This window comes from Poecilia reticulata, chromosome 3 (genome assembly GCF_904066995.2).
Source record: "Poecilia reticulata chromosome 3, P_reticulata-male-v2, whole genome shotgun sequence".
Lineage (NCBI taxonomy): Eukaryota > Metazoa > Chordata > Actinopteri > Cyprinodontiformes > Poeciliidae > Poecilia > Poecilia reticulata.
In genome coordinates this window covers 25,054,586-25,069,294 of record NC_088832.1, presented here as the reverse complement: position 1 = coordinate 25,069,294, position 14,709 = coordinate 25,054,586, and the positions used below count along the sequence as shown (strand labels likewise).

At 36.4% G+C, this 14,709-nt stretch overlaps 1 protein-coding gene across 2 annotated transcripts in view; it reads right to left on the bottom strand.

Moving 5' to 3' along the window:
- Nucleotides 1-14,709, bottom strand: part of mdga1 (MAM domain containing glycosylphosphatidylinositol anchor 1) — a 176,014-nt gene that overhangs the window by 57,664 nt on the left and 103,641 nt on the right. For both annotated transcript variants that reach the window (XM_081605316.1, XM_081605317.1), the window contains exons 5-6: nt 7,254-7,450; nt 5,444-5,576 (exon numbers count right to left, since the gene is read on the bottom strand). In XM_081605316.1, coding sequence (XP_081461442.1) covers nt 5,444-5,576; nt 7,254-7,450 — 330 coding nt within the window. The remainder of the gene's footprint in view (nt 1-5,443; nt 5,577-7,253; nt 7,451-14,709) is intronic.

Sequence of the window (14,709 nt, the reverse complement as noted above, 5' to 3'; positions counted from 1 at the left end):
TGCCTGCCTCTGATGTTACTCACAGAAATACATTTTTCAAATCCTTTCCTGTAAATTAACGTTCGCTCCATTTATGTCAACAGAGCAGGAGGGAGAAAATATTCTGCACTTCAGAGTTAATACCTATAATGACACAGAAAGCTGAAAACTTTTTCTGAGCTTATCAAAGGCAAAGCTGTTATAAAACATTTTGAAGTCTTTGATGTATATAAAGCATAAATTATTTAACAGCAACAGCGACTGAAAGTAAAAAATATAAATAAATAAAATAGTTCAGGATTTGAACATGTTAATCCAATGTTTTTATTCAGACAACTTGATTGAGAGTGATTACATGTAAACAGGGAGCATTTAATAACAAGATTTAATGACAGTAGAAACTGTGGGTCAGGAAAATAATTTAGTTCAAGACAAAGGTTTCCCGATAAACTGTGCAGGATCACAACAAAAAATGTCTTATTTTGATCCATTTCTTTCAATAAAAAAACTAAGAGAAGAGAAGAGAAACTTTTTTTTTAAATCTTCATAACTTTTTTTTTCAGAGAGAGGAATAAGTTTTAGGTAATTGTTTTGATTTTCTCCGTCTAATTGCTATTTAGCTCAAATTAATAATTTGCTCTGTCCTAGCACTTTTAAGAATCACAGCGATCACAAATTTCACATTATAAGTCTTAAAGAACTAATTGATGTTTTTGCTATGGCAAAGTAAACTCAACTTTTTTTTTATCAGAGTAAAAGAGATTTATGAACTCTACCATAAACCTTTACCCCTCCTGACTCTGGAACTGTGATGATAAGAACTACAGTTTCCCTCTTCACACCGTTTCATTTTATGAGTCAGGGGGAAAAAAAAAAAAGTCACTGATTGGAGATAAAAAGGTTCCAGTACTAAGATCCCCAAACCAGGATTATAAGCAAAACCAAAAAGAAAGTGAAGCCAATCCTATTGCCCAATAGGATTTGATTAATTCATTTGCTTCATTTGATTAATTTAATCTCAGCAGGGACTAATGTTGCAATGATGAACAGGAAAAACACAATGATACAATATGCCCAGAGGACAAAAGAAGAGAAGCGGTGTATTTTTCTCTTGCAAAAGCTTCACTTTTAATGAAAAACTGACTCTTCTTCCCTCACACCCGATACATTTCTATTACTTAGTTGTTATTTTAAGTTTCCATTTATTTGTGTTTTTGCTGTCAGTGTCATTTTAGAGCTCTGACTCTGATACTGTAATTTTATTATATTTGCAAATGTAATATGGATGTTTTTTCCCCTTTTCTTGTGACTCTTATTTATTATCAGCCTATTATAATTTTCTTCTGTATTTTTGCCTTAGGACTGTATGCTTCCTTTTCATGGAGCCAAAAAATAGCAGCATTTTCACGTATTTCTCATTTTGACTAAAATCAGGGCAGTGTGCTTTCTCAATCATTCAAATATGAGACCCAGTGTTGCGTCGACACAATACAGTCATGTCAGATTTGTACATATAGATATTTAATATTTACTTTTAACATTTACTAAACAGTACAAGTACTATCAAAAAAATATAACATGAAAAAGAGGGTTCTTCTGAGGAACATGATTAGACCACGCTAACCATTTTCAAGGAAATGCATGTTACACATGCAATGTGACTTATTTGTATGTAACTTTTTTGTAGAGCAGACTTTGCTGGGAGAGTGCATCATTAGAAGGAGCTCGCCTAGAATATCATTCATAGAAGAACCACAGTCAAATAAACAGTCATACTTTATCCCTTCCTATTCTACCTCATCCCCTTCATTGTAGATGCTCCTTCCCCAACAACTACTCACCCACACACACACACGCACGCACGCACGCACGCACACACACGCATTCAGAGCAGAGTTTTTCCATCACTCTTTGAGAACGTGAGGTCCTGACAGATTGCCTGTTTTGGCAAGTCTCTGAGGCCTGATGCCAGGCAGACAGTTATTGTTGTGGCTGTTGTGGATCCATGTGTGTCTTTGTGCTTGTGTCGACTGCACAGTCGGGATACAATTGATCTCGGCCACAGGAGCCCAAGACAAGACGAGAAGAGTAGAAGGCTGCATCAATGAAAGTAAGGAATACCCATCAGACACAGGCCACAGAATCTGTGAGGGCCACTTTCCTCATTTGTTGGTTTTAAAATTGAGTATTTTTATGAGTGGTAGGCAACAACAGTAATAGAAATTCATTAAATAGTGTCTAACATTAGTTCTTCTCATCACATTTTAGTTGCTCCTTCATCTGTGATCTATTGTGTGTGCTCTAATTAATAGACCGCAGTCTTTGGTGAAAGCATTTCTCAATCATTTTTTTGCAACCATGATCAATTTTTTTACCTTCAGTTTGAATGATTCTCTACCGGATAAAATGCTCATCTCGGCACTCAGCACTCCTGTTTTGTGTAATGTGTTTTTCTTGTAGTATAAAATGTAGACATTGTTGAACAGCTGGTGCACTTGTTTTATTAAAAACACATATGGTACGTGGTAAAATTTACTATAAATACATAAAAAAAATACTTGATGTGGAGATAGCTGAACAGATCATATGATTTCCAAAGAATGATGACCTAATGTATGGAAGAGTGTAAAGCTTACAGCTAGTTTTGCAAGAGGGGAGTAAATGGGAAAAAACCTTTAACCAAAAAGCATATATTTTTTTTGACAGTGGTCCAAAATTGGTGGGTTGCTGGAATGATCCCCTCCCTGTCCACCTCTGCCAGACTGCCCCAGGGCAGCTGTGGCTACAATCCAGTAGCTCCAATCATCAGTGTGTGTTTGACACTGAATGTAGTGTGAAGCAGTTTGGGGTCATCTGGACTTGATAAAGCACTGTAGGAGTACAGGCCATTTACCATTTATATATTATTTATATCTGGAAAAAATTAAGAGACTTCTTAAAGTGATCAGTTTCTCTGATTTTACTTGTTATAAATATATGTTTGAGTAAAATGAACATTGTTCTATTATTCTATGAACTACTGACAACATGTCTCTAAAGTTCCAAGCGAAAATGTTGTATTTACTTGCAGAAAATGAGAAACGGTCAAAATCACAAAAAAGATGCAGAGCTTTCAGGCCTCAATGCAAAAAACAAAAAACAAAAAACAAGTTAATATTTATTTAGAAACAACAATACTAATGTTTTTACTCAGGAAGAGTTCAGAAATCAGTCTTTGGTGGAATAACCAGGAGGTTTTCAATGGGGTTCAGTGCAGTGGGCTCTTCATTTTTTCCAGAGCTGTATGTATGTAAGTGTATATATATATATATATATATATATATATATATATATATATATATATATATATATATATATATGTTTTTTTTATAGTGTTGCTGCCACATTTGTGCCCACTTCTTCAGGAGTGTTAAGAAAAAGAAGATACACTGAAAGACAAGGACAATGTAAAACTTTACACACCCTCTAGAAAGGTGGAGTGTGTTTTTCAACTTCTACCAAATCCAAATCCAAATCCTCAACATTGATAAGTTTTTTAAAAAAAACTGTGTCCGTTTAAGTAAGAATGTTGGGAGAAAGTTGATTATTCACCTTTTCCAATGTATTTAAGCACTGAGATTTGGATTTAGATGCTCACACAAGGTTACAGTTCACTTCACAAAGCTCCGGGAGAAAAAACTCAACAATTACACAGTGTGAACATGTGTCTAAAACGGTTTATACATCTAAAGAATTTAGATATATTTAAAGTGAAGGTCTGATTTTATCAATAGATAATTTTGAAATTTTGAAGACGCCCAACCAAATTACTTGAATCTGACAGAATTAGTGGAAGACATTAAGATTGGGGTGATGGGAAGGAAGATTTCCAGCCTTATAGACTGGAACCTCATCAACAAAGACAATTGGTGAAATTAACAGTGGATTCATGCAAAAACCTGGTCTGTAATTATAAGAAGGGTTTGAGTGCTGGAATAAAAATAAAGATTTGTCCACTGTTTTTGAAGAAGGGTCTAAAAAATGTTAAACAAAATGATTAAATAAAGTGGTTTTAAATCATGCATCACAGATAGCTGTTTCCTGATCACAAAGAAAGATATTTATGTTGGATAAATGAGTTGGCTACAATACTAAATAAACCCAGCTGCTTTGATAATATGCAGTAATGTGTTAAGACATATTGACAGTCAATAAGTCACTGGAGTAACGTGCAACTTAAAACCATCACTTTTGCTATAGACGCAGTAAATAAGGTGTGTGTTTAAACTTTAAAGCCAAAGAGGTCCTAGTTGGCAGATTGTATTACCTTTGATCAAAGCCAAGACAGGTTAGTTGCTGCTACAGAAAAAAAAAGTAAAGAGAGAAAAGAAAAAAACATGTGATAGACCTTTTCATCTAAGGAAAAAAAAAAGCGCATTACCAAAAACGTCGAACTATTGCTTAGAGGGAGTATTAATGTTTAATTTTTTCCAGTTAGGGTGGAGATTTAAAGAAGGGAACCTTAGCATGCACGGTTGTGTATCTAGCCAGCAGCATCCACTCTAATAAAACAATCATTAGAATTTAGCCTGCTCCATGGTGCTTGCTTATTCTTACTCAGCCTATTTGACCATGAGAAAAACAGGATTACAAGCAGCCTTAAACAGTCTTCATAACATATAGCCAAAAACTTTGTTTTCATGTTTTATGGAGGATGGTTTTATTAAATTTGCCAGAGATCAGACTTAGAGTAATTAACTTCTTTAGAAAAAAGTTTTTAAAAAAAAGAAGCCCCAAATTGATTTGATGGGAGGAGAGTTTAGCCAAAGAGAGGAGAGAACAAGATAAACACACAGTGGAATAAAAAGATTGATAATATACACTAAGCTCAGGGTATTCCCTTGTGGTGCATCAGTCTGACCGTAACAAACCTGACAGGACTGTCAACGGCAACAGTGTTGTTGTAAGTAAGAGAGTTGCCGGGCGGTGGCGTGTAGATGGACAGACCGGTGCAGAGAGAATTGGAGATAACAGGGAGCGTGACAACTGAATTACAGCTGACGGCCCTGAGATGAGCTCTCAGCAACAGAAAAACTAGACAGGCAGACAACGCCGCGCACAGGGAGGCAGGCGAGAAGATAGAGACAGCGAGAGGAAAAAGCCAGTGGAGAATAAAAAAGATGCCCAGACAGAAAGGGAGGTGGAGAAATGGATACACACCAAGGAAAATGAGAAGATGAGGCAGTGAGGAATGAATAGAGTTTCCTGCTCAAGAAAAGAAAATCAGATTTCTAAGCAGAGAAAACTATGATAAAAAAAAGAAGTTTTATGAAATCAAAAAAGGAGCGAAAAGGATGAAAGCAACCTATTCGGTAGAAAAGAGTAAAATATGCATCTGTGGAAGCCTGTATGTGGCTGTGGATTGCAAGGATGCATTAGCTTTTTCCCTTTCTTTGCAAATACAAAGGCAAACAAAAAAACGTACCTGTAGCATTTGTTAGCCTGAAGGTGACTGACTTATCTTCAATGTTACACACATTGCGGACAGACACCTGGCAAGTGTAGTCGGCAAAATCCTTGGTCCTTAGGTTTTTCAGTTTTAGCACCTTGGTCTCGCCCTACAGGAGACACACAACACCAACACAGCTTGCAATGTAAAAATGTTTCCCTCAAATTAATCTTAGTGTGATTATTTAAAGACATATTAAACATTGAACTAAACAAATATAGTCTCACAACACCTTCACTGCATTAAATATCACTGAATTAACTTTTATCTTAGTGTCTTTTAAGCTGCATTTAGTCTTATAAAGCATAATCAAATGCAATATGTGTGTCTCATGTACCATGCAATCATCTAAATCAACATTGCTCCATTAGGATAAAAATATGGAGCCTTTAGAAAAGGCTTTTGCATGTGCCATTAGGAAAATTATTTTTTTCAGATTTTCAGATCAAAACATAAAAACAAAATCCACCAATCCTCTGCATTGTTAAATCTGTCCTTCTTATGATCATCTCACAACCTCTCTCTGTTTCTCATGATATAACAGATGTATAGACAGAGGCATTGAATAAGATAAGGCAGCACCAAGGTTTGACAAGTGCTATTGATTTATAAATATTATTTTAGCATTCAAGATAAAAGGCTTGAGTGAAGACTAACATGTTCTCCCAAATAACACGATGGGGCATTATGAGATGTTCTGGGGGTTTGCTGGAAGACAAGCTCTTCATAAATCCAATAAAGAGCAGGACAGGGCCACCAGGTCTGACACTGAATATAAACTGTGAAGAACTGATTTGAATAGCTGGAGTCTTATGACCCATAAATTATACTTTTGGAAGATAATATAAATTGAATGAAATGCCTCTCAGCCTATATGTACAAATGAAAATGTCAATGACTGCACAATTACAAAGTTTATCTCACCCTTAAAGCTATGTTTAAAATGAGTTTTGAATCGGCTATACATGCTGTTTCTGTTCACATGACTTTGCAACCTCCTTAATTCATGTAAAGTTGTACTTTGACTAAACTGCACCACAGTGCTGGTTGCACTAAAGCAGGAAGGCTCAAAATGATTTTTTCTTCAAGTGGTTATTTTGAATTGTCTTTTTTGAAAAAAAGTTGTATCATTGCATTGTCTGCAGTCTGCACACATTATCCATGAACAATGAACCATAGATATATTTTGAGAGAGTCTCAAGACTGGTACAGATTATAGCCCACAAACTACACTGTCTAACTGACAGTGTAGTTAGATTAGCTCTTTGCTGAAATTCAACCTTTTTTTCATTTGGCCATAACTCTATGAGCTTTCTGGTAGAGGCTGAAAATTTTTCCCTTTCTTGAACAATCAGACAGATAGCATTTGTGAATAATAACTTTCACTTTTTCAAATTTTTCTACTGTCCTGTATTTAGCTTCATTCATCTTTGTATCAGTTCTGACCAGTTTTCCTGAACCTACTGAAGAAACACCATGTTTCATTCTGGGAAAAGCACGCTCAAATTAGTTTTCTACCACACATATTTTACATGTAGGCCAAAAAGATTCACTCTGGTCTCACCTGGCCAGCAAAACGCGTTCCACATATTTTCTGTTTTCATCATGGCTTTAACAGACGTACTGCAATCTTTCAAGAATTCAAAGGGCTTACCCACAGGCTTTTGTAATGCGAGAGGGGCACTTGAAGTAGCAGCTAGCGAACAATTGCATGCGGTTTTTCTCTTTCTCCTGTGCCTCAGCCTCATACGGTTTCAGAAATGCAAGAAACCTTGTTCAAGTGTACCTGAGTATAAAGAGGTTCATAGATGTCCACGCCATTGTCTTTGCTCTGTTCGATGACCGTAGCACCACGTTTCCAGATGAATCTTGCAGGAGGGTTGGAGTTGACGGTGCAGCGGAGGAATACTGTCTTCTCCTGGTAGAAACCTGTACGAATATCGCCGACCGTCTGGTGCACAGTCAAAACTGGGACATCTAGGTCTGTGAGAAAAAGCAGTGGAAAAAAAATCTAATTATGGAGAGCTTAATGTTGGAAAGAGGGTTTTTATTATTATTTTTTCAAACATTATAAAAAAATATACAGGGGATCACAAAGATTAAGTTCAGTTAAAACTGATTTTCATCTTATTGATGCTGAACAGCTTCTCTGTGCAAAACGTTGGTAATACTGCGAATGGCAAGGATCGGATTTGGAAACTCAGGCACAACACTGGCTCATCACATGCAGTTTGTTGATTGAATTATCCACCCACACTTACAACAACTATCCAAACACCCAAATATTTCTAATGGGCACAAATGTCTAAACAGTCTGTGTGTTTTGCCTTTACCTCTCTTGCTGTGACTCTCCCACACACCAGATTTATCTATTTTTTCCTGTCATTTTTCTGTCATTTCTCTCCTGCCTTGCCTTTCCAATCTCCCTCGCAGCTCCCCCATATGTCTTTTTTTCTTGTGTATTTCCTTCATGGAAGTGCCGTTTTCCTTTCCCTCAAGTGGAATGGATTTCAGCTGCTGTCATGAGCACGGAGGCTGCTCTCCCTGGTTTCTACCATTCCTCCAAAACTCACTGCCACTTTTGCTCCACATCACCATCCTTCCCCCTTTTTCTATCCTCTTCTCCTTACGCTTTCCCTCTCCCCCCTGACAAGGTAGACTTCTGTGTGTTTGTGTCTGTGCAATTCAGAGTTTGTGAAGGCTAATTAGACTGCTTCAGAATTTAAGAAGGAAACCATTTTCATCATTGTCGTGTGCACTGTTTTCCTACTACTTTATCTCCTTTTTCCTATCTTTTGTCATTTATTTACAATGTCTTTAAACTGATGTCCCCTTAAATTTTCCTGTCTCTTTTTTCACCTTTTTTCCCATTTCAGTGCTTCAAATCGTCAAACTAAAATTGTATATCAGACAAAGATAACCTGAGGAAACACAAATACATCCCTACTGTGCATCTTATTAAACCTCTATATCAGATGGATAGAAAGATGTGCTCTGAATTTTATTGAAGTAAAAAATCTGACCAAACTGGCTGCTGTGCTTTAAAGCAGAATACAATCAAGGCTACCAATCCCATAGTAAAAATATTCCATGTCAGAGTAGTAACACAATTAAAACTGTACGTAAAGTCTACAAATAAAACTCCACTTTATTAAATAACAGATATTCACTTAGGCCAAAACTTGCACCTTTATTTTAAAAGGCAACTTATTTGAATACTTCTAAGGTACTGCAAAAAAGTGGCATAAGTTAAATTTCGAGCTTCTTTTATGTTTGACTTGGATGTGGTTCAAAAATATGTTTTGTGTCATTTACACACTTTTCTTCAGAGTGTATATATGCTACCTTAACTTAACTTCTGTGGAAGAAGTCACCAAGAAATCTACACGGTTAGGTGAATGCATTAAACAACAAGGGGCCTTTAACCACAAGGACACAAAATATATATAAAAAAATAAAAAGTAGACTCCAACTCGACTACATTGTCTCAGGGATAAATGATTATGGAATATTTTTAGAACTGTAGAAGAGAGCAAATTGTACATTGTTTTATGTCCCTGCTTAAAATGGGCTGCACACGCGGTCTGCAAAACATAAGGGATGTTGTAAACTATTATGTTAGTAATTAAGTAATCTATTGATTATTCTGACAACCGAATAATCAAAATAAAATATTTGATGAAATATTGGTAAAAACTGCCATAACAACAGTATTAATATCGGATATCAAAATCAGTCCACATTTTCATATTTGTGCATCCCTAACAATTACTTTTCTGTAGTTTAGTAAATTAACCTAACAATAATAGTTCACTTTTTAAGTTAATCTGGACAAAAGATTTACAAAGGTCTGAAATAATATTCAATTTAATAATAAAGTAGCAAGTAGTGTTGTAGTCAAGACCACCTAACCCGAGACCAAGTCAAGACCAAGACCAGAGCGTATCAAGACCGAGACAGAACCAAGACTTTTAGGGTCCGAGACCAAGACCGGCGCCCCACGATACATGACACGATAAAATGTGAAATATGATAAAAATTGCTTCTCAAATTGATTTTAAAGATCCACATTTCCATAAAAACACCCTAGATATGAAATTTTTAGAGCTAAGATAAATTTAACCAATATTATTATCAATTCAAACCATTCCGTTTTGCTTCCATCTCTGTGCCACAATCCGCGGAGGTCTCGTGCCATCCCTAAAAAGATAACTCCCTGGGCAGTTGCCCATATCGCCTATGTCAGAAACCACCACTGTCTGCACTTTTAAACATAGCAATTAAAGCAATGCCCTAACAGTAAACAACGCTCAACTATGAACACTGGCCAAGGAGCAACACTCAAGAAATAACCAGGCACAAGGCGTTCACCGTGACTGTTCTCACTCTTTCCCACTGCATGAAGCCAGGCAGCACAGTGCTGTAATATCTGCCACCATGACAGGTGACGAAAACAACCAAAGAGCAATGACCATGCTCTTCCGTTCTTGTGTTTTATTTATACGCTAATTAAATAAATATCGATGTATATAATTAAATGAAATAAGAAGGCACACTAGGCGTGCCTAGTGCATTACAAGAATAAAGAACGGCTCTCAGTGAGGCTCCAGTCCTATCTTCTTAGTAAAGAGCCGTTCAGAAGAATCGGATCGTTCCTGAATGTAACATCACCGTTTTGCAGACTTTGGTCACAGCGTTGTCCCAGATATGCGACACGTCAGCCAAGACATCCGCACAATAATTCAGCGCAGTGAGTGACGACGCTTTTTCATTGCAGCTATGTACAGCTAGCTTTGCTAAAATCACGTCAACAGAGCTTACCTTTCTTTAAGCTACTTTTCTAAGTGACGAAAAAAGTTAGACGTAGTCTCACCGTCTGTGAAAGCGAAGCGCTGCTGAATTAGCTGTCGCCTTCGGATTTTTTTAAATTATTTTTTTATGTAGTGCAATTGTATTACTGATGATTAGACATACATCTTCAGCCGCTCAGGGAGAACCACTGCGCATGTCCCGGAGCTCCGTGAAAGGCTGAGGCGACTTTCAAAGTCAGTCGAAATTATGACTTTGGAAGTCGAAATTATGACTTTGAATCTCATAATTATGACTTTGAAAGTCGTAATTATGACTTTTAAAGTCGAAATTATGACTTTAAATCTCACAATTATGACTTTGAAAGTCGAAATTATGACTTCCTGTTGGTCTTTTTTTTTCATGGCGGAAATGGGCTTCCATATTAATCGGTATGTTTTGCATCCAGTGAAAACAAATATGTTAACAAGTAAACTGGACAGTACGCTGGTAGTGATGTGGATGTGAAGCTCAGAAACTTACATTTCACATCATACCCCCTTATAAGACACTATATGAAGAATCAGGAAATTGAAAGACTTGACAGAAAAACACTTCACAAATAAATACAAACACCATGAGTATCTTAACACCATAATTGTCCCCTTATCTAGAGAGACATTTTAGTGTTAAAATACTCTTTAAAAATACTCAAACTCAAACTGTTATTATCAAAGCTATACCCCACAATGTCCCCATCTACATAGATGACCTCAGTAAGGTATAGAAAAAAGGAATAAAAATGAGTTTAAAAAAATAAATAAATTTTTGCTGCCCTAATCATTGTATTAATACTGGTCCTTCAGAATAATACAAAGCCTCACAGTGAGTCTCAGTCTGGGCCCATAAGTAAATGGAGACACAAGATGAAACTGCAAGGGTACAGAAATACAATATGAAACTTTAATGAAGGTTCTGATTTCCCCAAAGTCCTGCCTTTGCACACAGCTTAGATCAATTGCACTGCATTGCTTTTGTTAGCCATAGCTTTTAATGTGAATCTAAGCTTCCAAATTTCAAGCTGCTCTGGGGGCTTAATATTGTTTTCTGCTTTGACATCACATGCTAGTGCTGACTCAAAGGCATTTTAGTGCTCCCCTAGACCCCAGGTCCTTACATTGTTGGACACAGACATGTGGATAAATCTGCAAATTGGGTAGCTTTTATTGTGCATGCAAACACTTTTTGACCATTAGGGTTCTATATTTTGTGTTTCAAAGTCTCATGGAAATGGATTAAATTAATCCCTTTATCTGACTGATCTGAGTTTAACACCACACTGATTAATGGAGGTTAATCACTGTGGTGTGTTAATATCAACTCTTAAAAAAATAGATTAACAACTACAGAGAGAACCACTACTTTAAATAATGTGCAAGCACCTTTGCAATGACACTAGCAGTTTAGCTTGGGTGGATTCTGCTTCACTTTGTGGCATAAGGATTGATGCTCCGTCATCTTGTAGAAATAAATTGACCTTTTAAACAGCATAAAAAGGCACACATCCCATTTTTTACTCTCAATGTATGCCTTATAGTTGTTAATATCTTGGAATCATGTTTGACTTGGTAAATGAAAGAATACTAAGAGATAATTTTTAGAATGAAGTTTATTAGATGTGCTAATAAACTTAGTGACTACACATTTGACTTGTTATCATTCGGATATTTTGCAACATTTTAGTTAAATGAAGGTACCCTTGTGGATGTATTTTAAGATCAACCAAGCTGCTTCCTTTTGTGACATTTTGGAAAATCTAAAGTCTGGTGACAAATCAGGAAAGGGAATTGAGGACCTGCACAAGTGTGGTTCATCCTTGCATACAGTCTCAAGTTGCCTGAAGGTGCTTTGTTCATCTGTTGGAGCTACACTGTCACTTCGAAATGTGTAGTTTTATTTGGGGTTATAAAATCAGCCGATATCTGGTGTGACCACCATTGCCTCACTTAGTACAACACATCTCTTATGCATAGAGCTGATCAAGTTGTTGATTGTGGTAGGGTTTTCAGTAAAAAGACAAAAAGTTATAATTTGTAGACTTGGTTTCTTGCATGCATAAATATAGTTGCTAGAACATAACAGAAACATCTGGCTGGGAAAAGTAACACCTCAAATTAGACTTCCCCCAATCAGACCAAAATACAGGTAGTACATCTTTAAGAGTTTGCAACACTGCGATTTTGCAAGTGTGATCAGTGGCCCAGTTCCTCTGAAACTCTTTAGTCATTAGAAAGAAAAATATACTTTATCACATTTGCTCTTGGTATCAAGATTACATTAGGGTAATCTTTAGAAAAAATATGAATATCAAATTTTAAGCATATCAAAAATATTTATTTCAAATTTGCTCATGGCAGTTTAAATTACACATATTTCAAACTTGCCCAGTAAGTATATAAAAGCAACAACATTTCTGTAATATTCATACTGCAGCAGTGAACAAATATTTTACTGACTTAAAATTTGATTGCTGTTTTCCAATCTTAACGCCGATATGACGTACGATTACTTTTTCAAAGCCAATCCAGAGGGGCTGTGAGTGTGTTTTTGTAGCAAGTTGACCTCTGATGGTCAGTCTTCCCTGCAGGAGGACACCCAGGACTCCAAATCCTCTTTGATTTCCAATAACATGTCCCGTACTCTAATAGGTCTCCAGAAGTAGATGGCCATTAAGAGACCAAAGGGAAGATGACAGGTTCAGTTGAGTGAGCATTTAATGGAGGAGGTGTGGTGTGTGTGTGTGTGTGTGTGTGTGTGTGTGTGTGTGTGTGTGTGTGTGTGTGTGTGTGTGCGTGTGTGTGTTTGGATGGAGAGGAGAGGCAAAGGAGACATGATTGCTTCAGTACAAAAGTTCACTGCCTTGTGTTTTACAAAATACAGTGCTAGATGGCAACACAGATACAGAAAGGCAAAAATAAGCAGTAATAATAATTAAATAAAAGAGCAGCAGAGATACACTTCTAAAGTGGGCAAATCTGTTTACACAACGATTAGCATAATCGCTGAACTGACTTTTATAGAAGAGTGGCAAGATTTTCTAAAGAAATCTATAACAATTCACCTGTGGATTTTACAACAAGCAGTTTAATGGAGACAGAAAACATGTGGATCAAGGTGTAATGGTTAGGTGGGACCAGAATTAAACTTACAAAATTATGTGTGTTATAGAAAACTAACACCCAGAAAATACCATCCACATTATGACACAAGATGCTGGCAGGGACAGGGATGCTGGTCAAAGTTGGTAAGAAGATAGATGGAGATGAATACAGGTCAGTCCTGCAACAAAACTTGTTTGAATCAGAGCTTAATATTTTAGAAACTAATGTACATTAAAATGATTTACAGCAAAGCATTTCCATGTACTACAATGGTTTGGATTTAAATATAATTTATATTCTGTTGTAAAACTTGGAAACTGATATTCACAGATGGTCTACAGACTTGCTCATCGAGTCTGAACAGTTTAGAAATAGGAAAGGCCAAAACGAGTCTCTACACGAGCAAAGTTAGAAGAAGGACGATTACAGTTAACTTGCGACTGAAATCATTGCTAATGGTGGCTTTTCAAAGCTCTGCTTAGAGCTTTGACAGCTGCTTAGAGCACACCAGTTTTTAGAGTTTTGTTTGGAAACAATTTTGAAACGTGCTTTTTCTTCACTGTTATGTGCTATTCCATTTATGTATTACTTTATATTGGTCTACAATGGACATCTCAATAAAATACATTTATGTTTATGCTTATGCTTGTGGCAAAATGGAGCGGTTGGAGGGGCCATATTAAGTTACTAGGAAAACTGATTCAGGTAGTTGAATGTGATGAGACAAATTTGTCTGTAATAAAACTGTTACAGCTGAAAGACCAATATATATATATATATATATATATATATATATATATATATATATATATATATATATATATATATATATATATATATATATAGTTTTTTTTTTTTTTTTTGGTAAGTTGAAAAGAGCTTTCAAGTAAACAAGCTGTATAAATAATTATCAAAAGAACAAGAATTTGTATTGTTGGGGGGGGCTAGGGGTTTGCGTTTGTTTTCTGTTGTACCTGTGAAGTGACAGAAACAGAAATAAAATTCATGCACATTATCGACCACACACAGGCCCTCATGGCTACATGCAGACTCACAGCTAGAGAAAAGCTTATGCATACAGAGAAGCACAAGCAGATGCAAACTTCACTGTTTGATCCCGCTTCGCTTCTCATCAATTATTTAGCCTTTTGCTCATAGACATCAGCTTAAAGAGAGCATAAAACATGCACGAGTCCCACATTTGGAAAATAACGAGAACATAGCCTTGGTTTAAAATGCAGTGTTGAGATGTAAAGATTTATTTAGGCTCATTTTCTGTCCTCAGACTGTTTT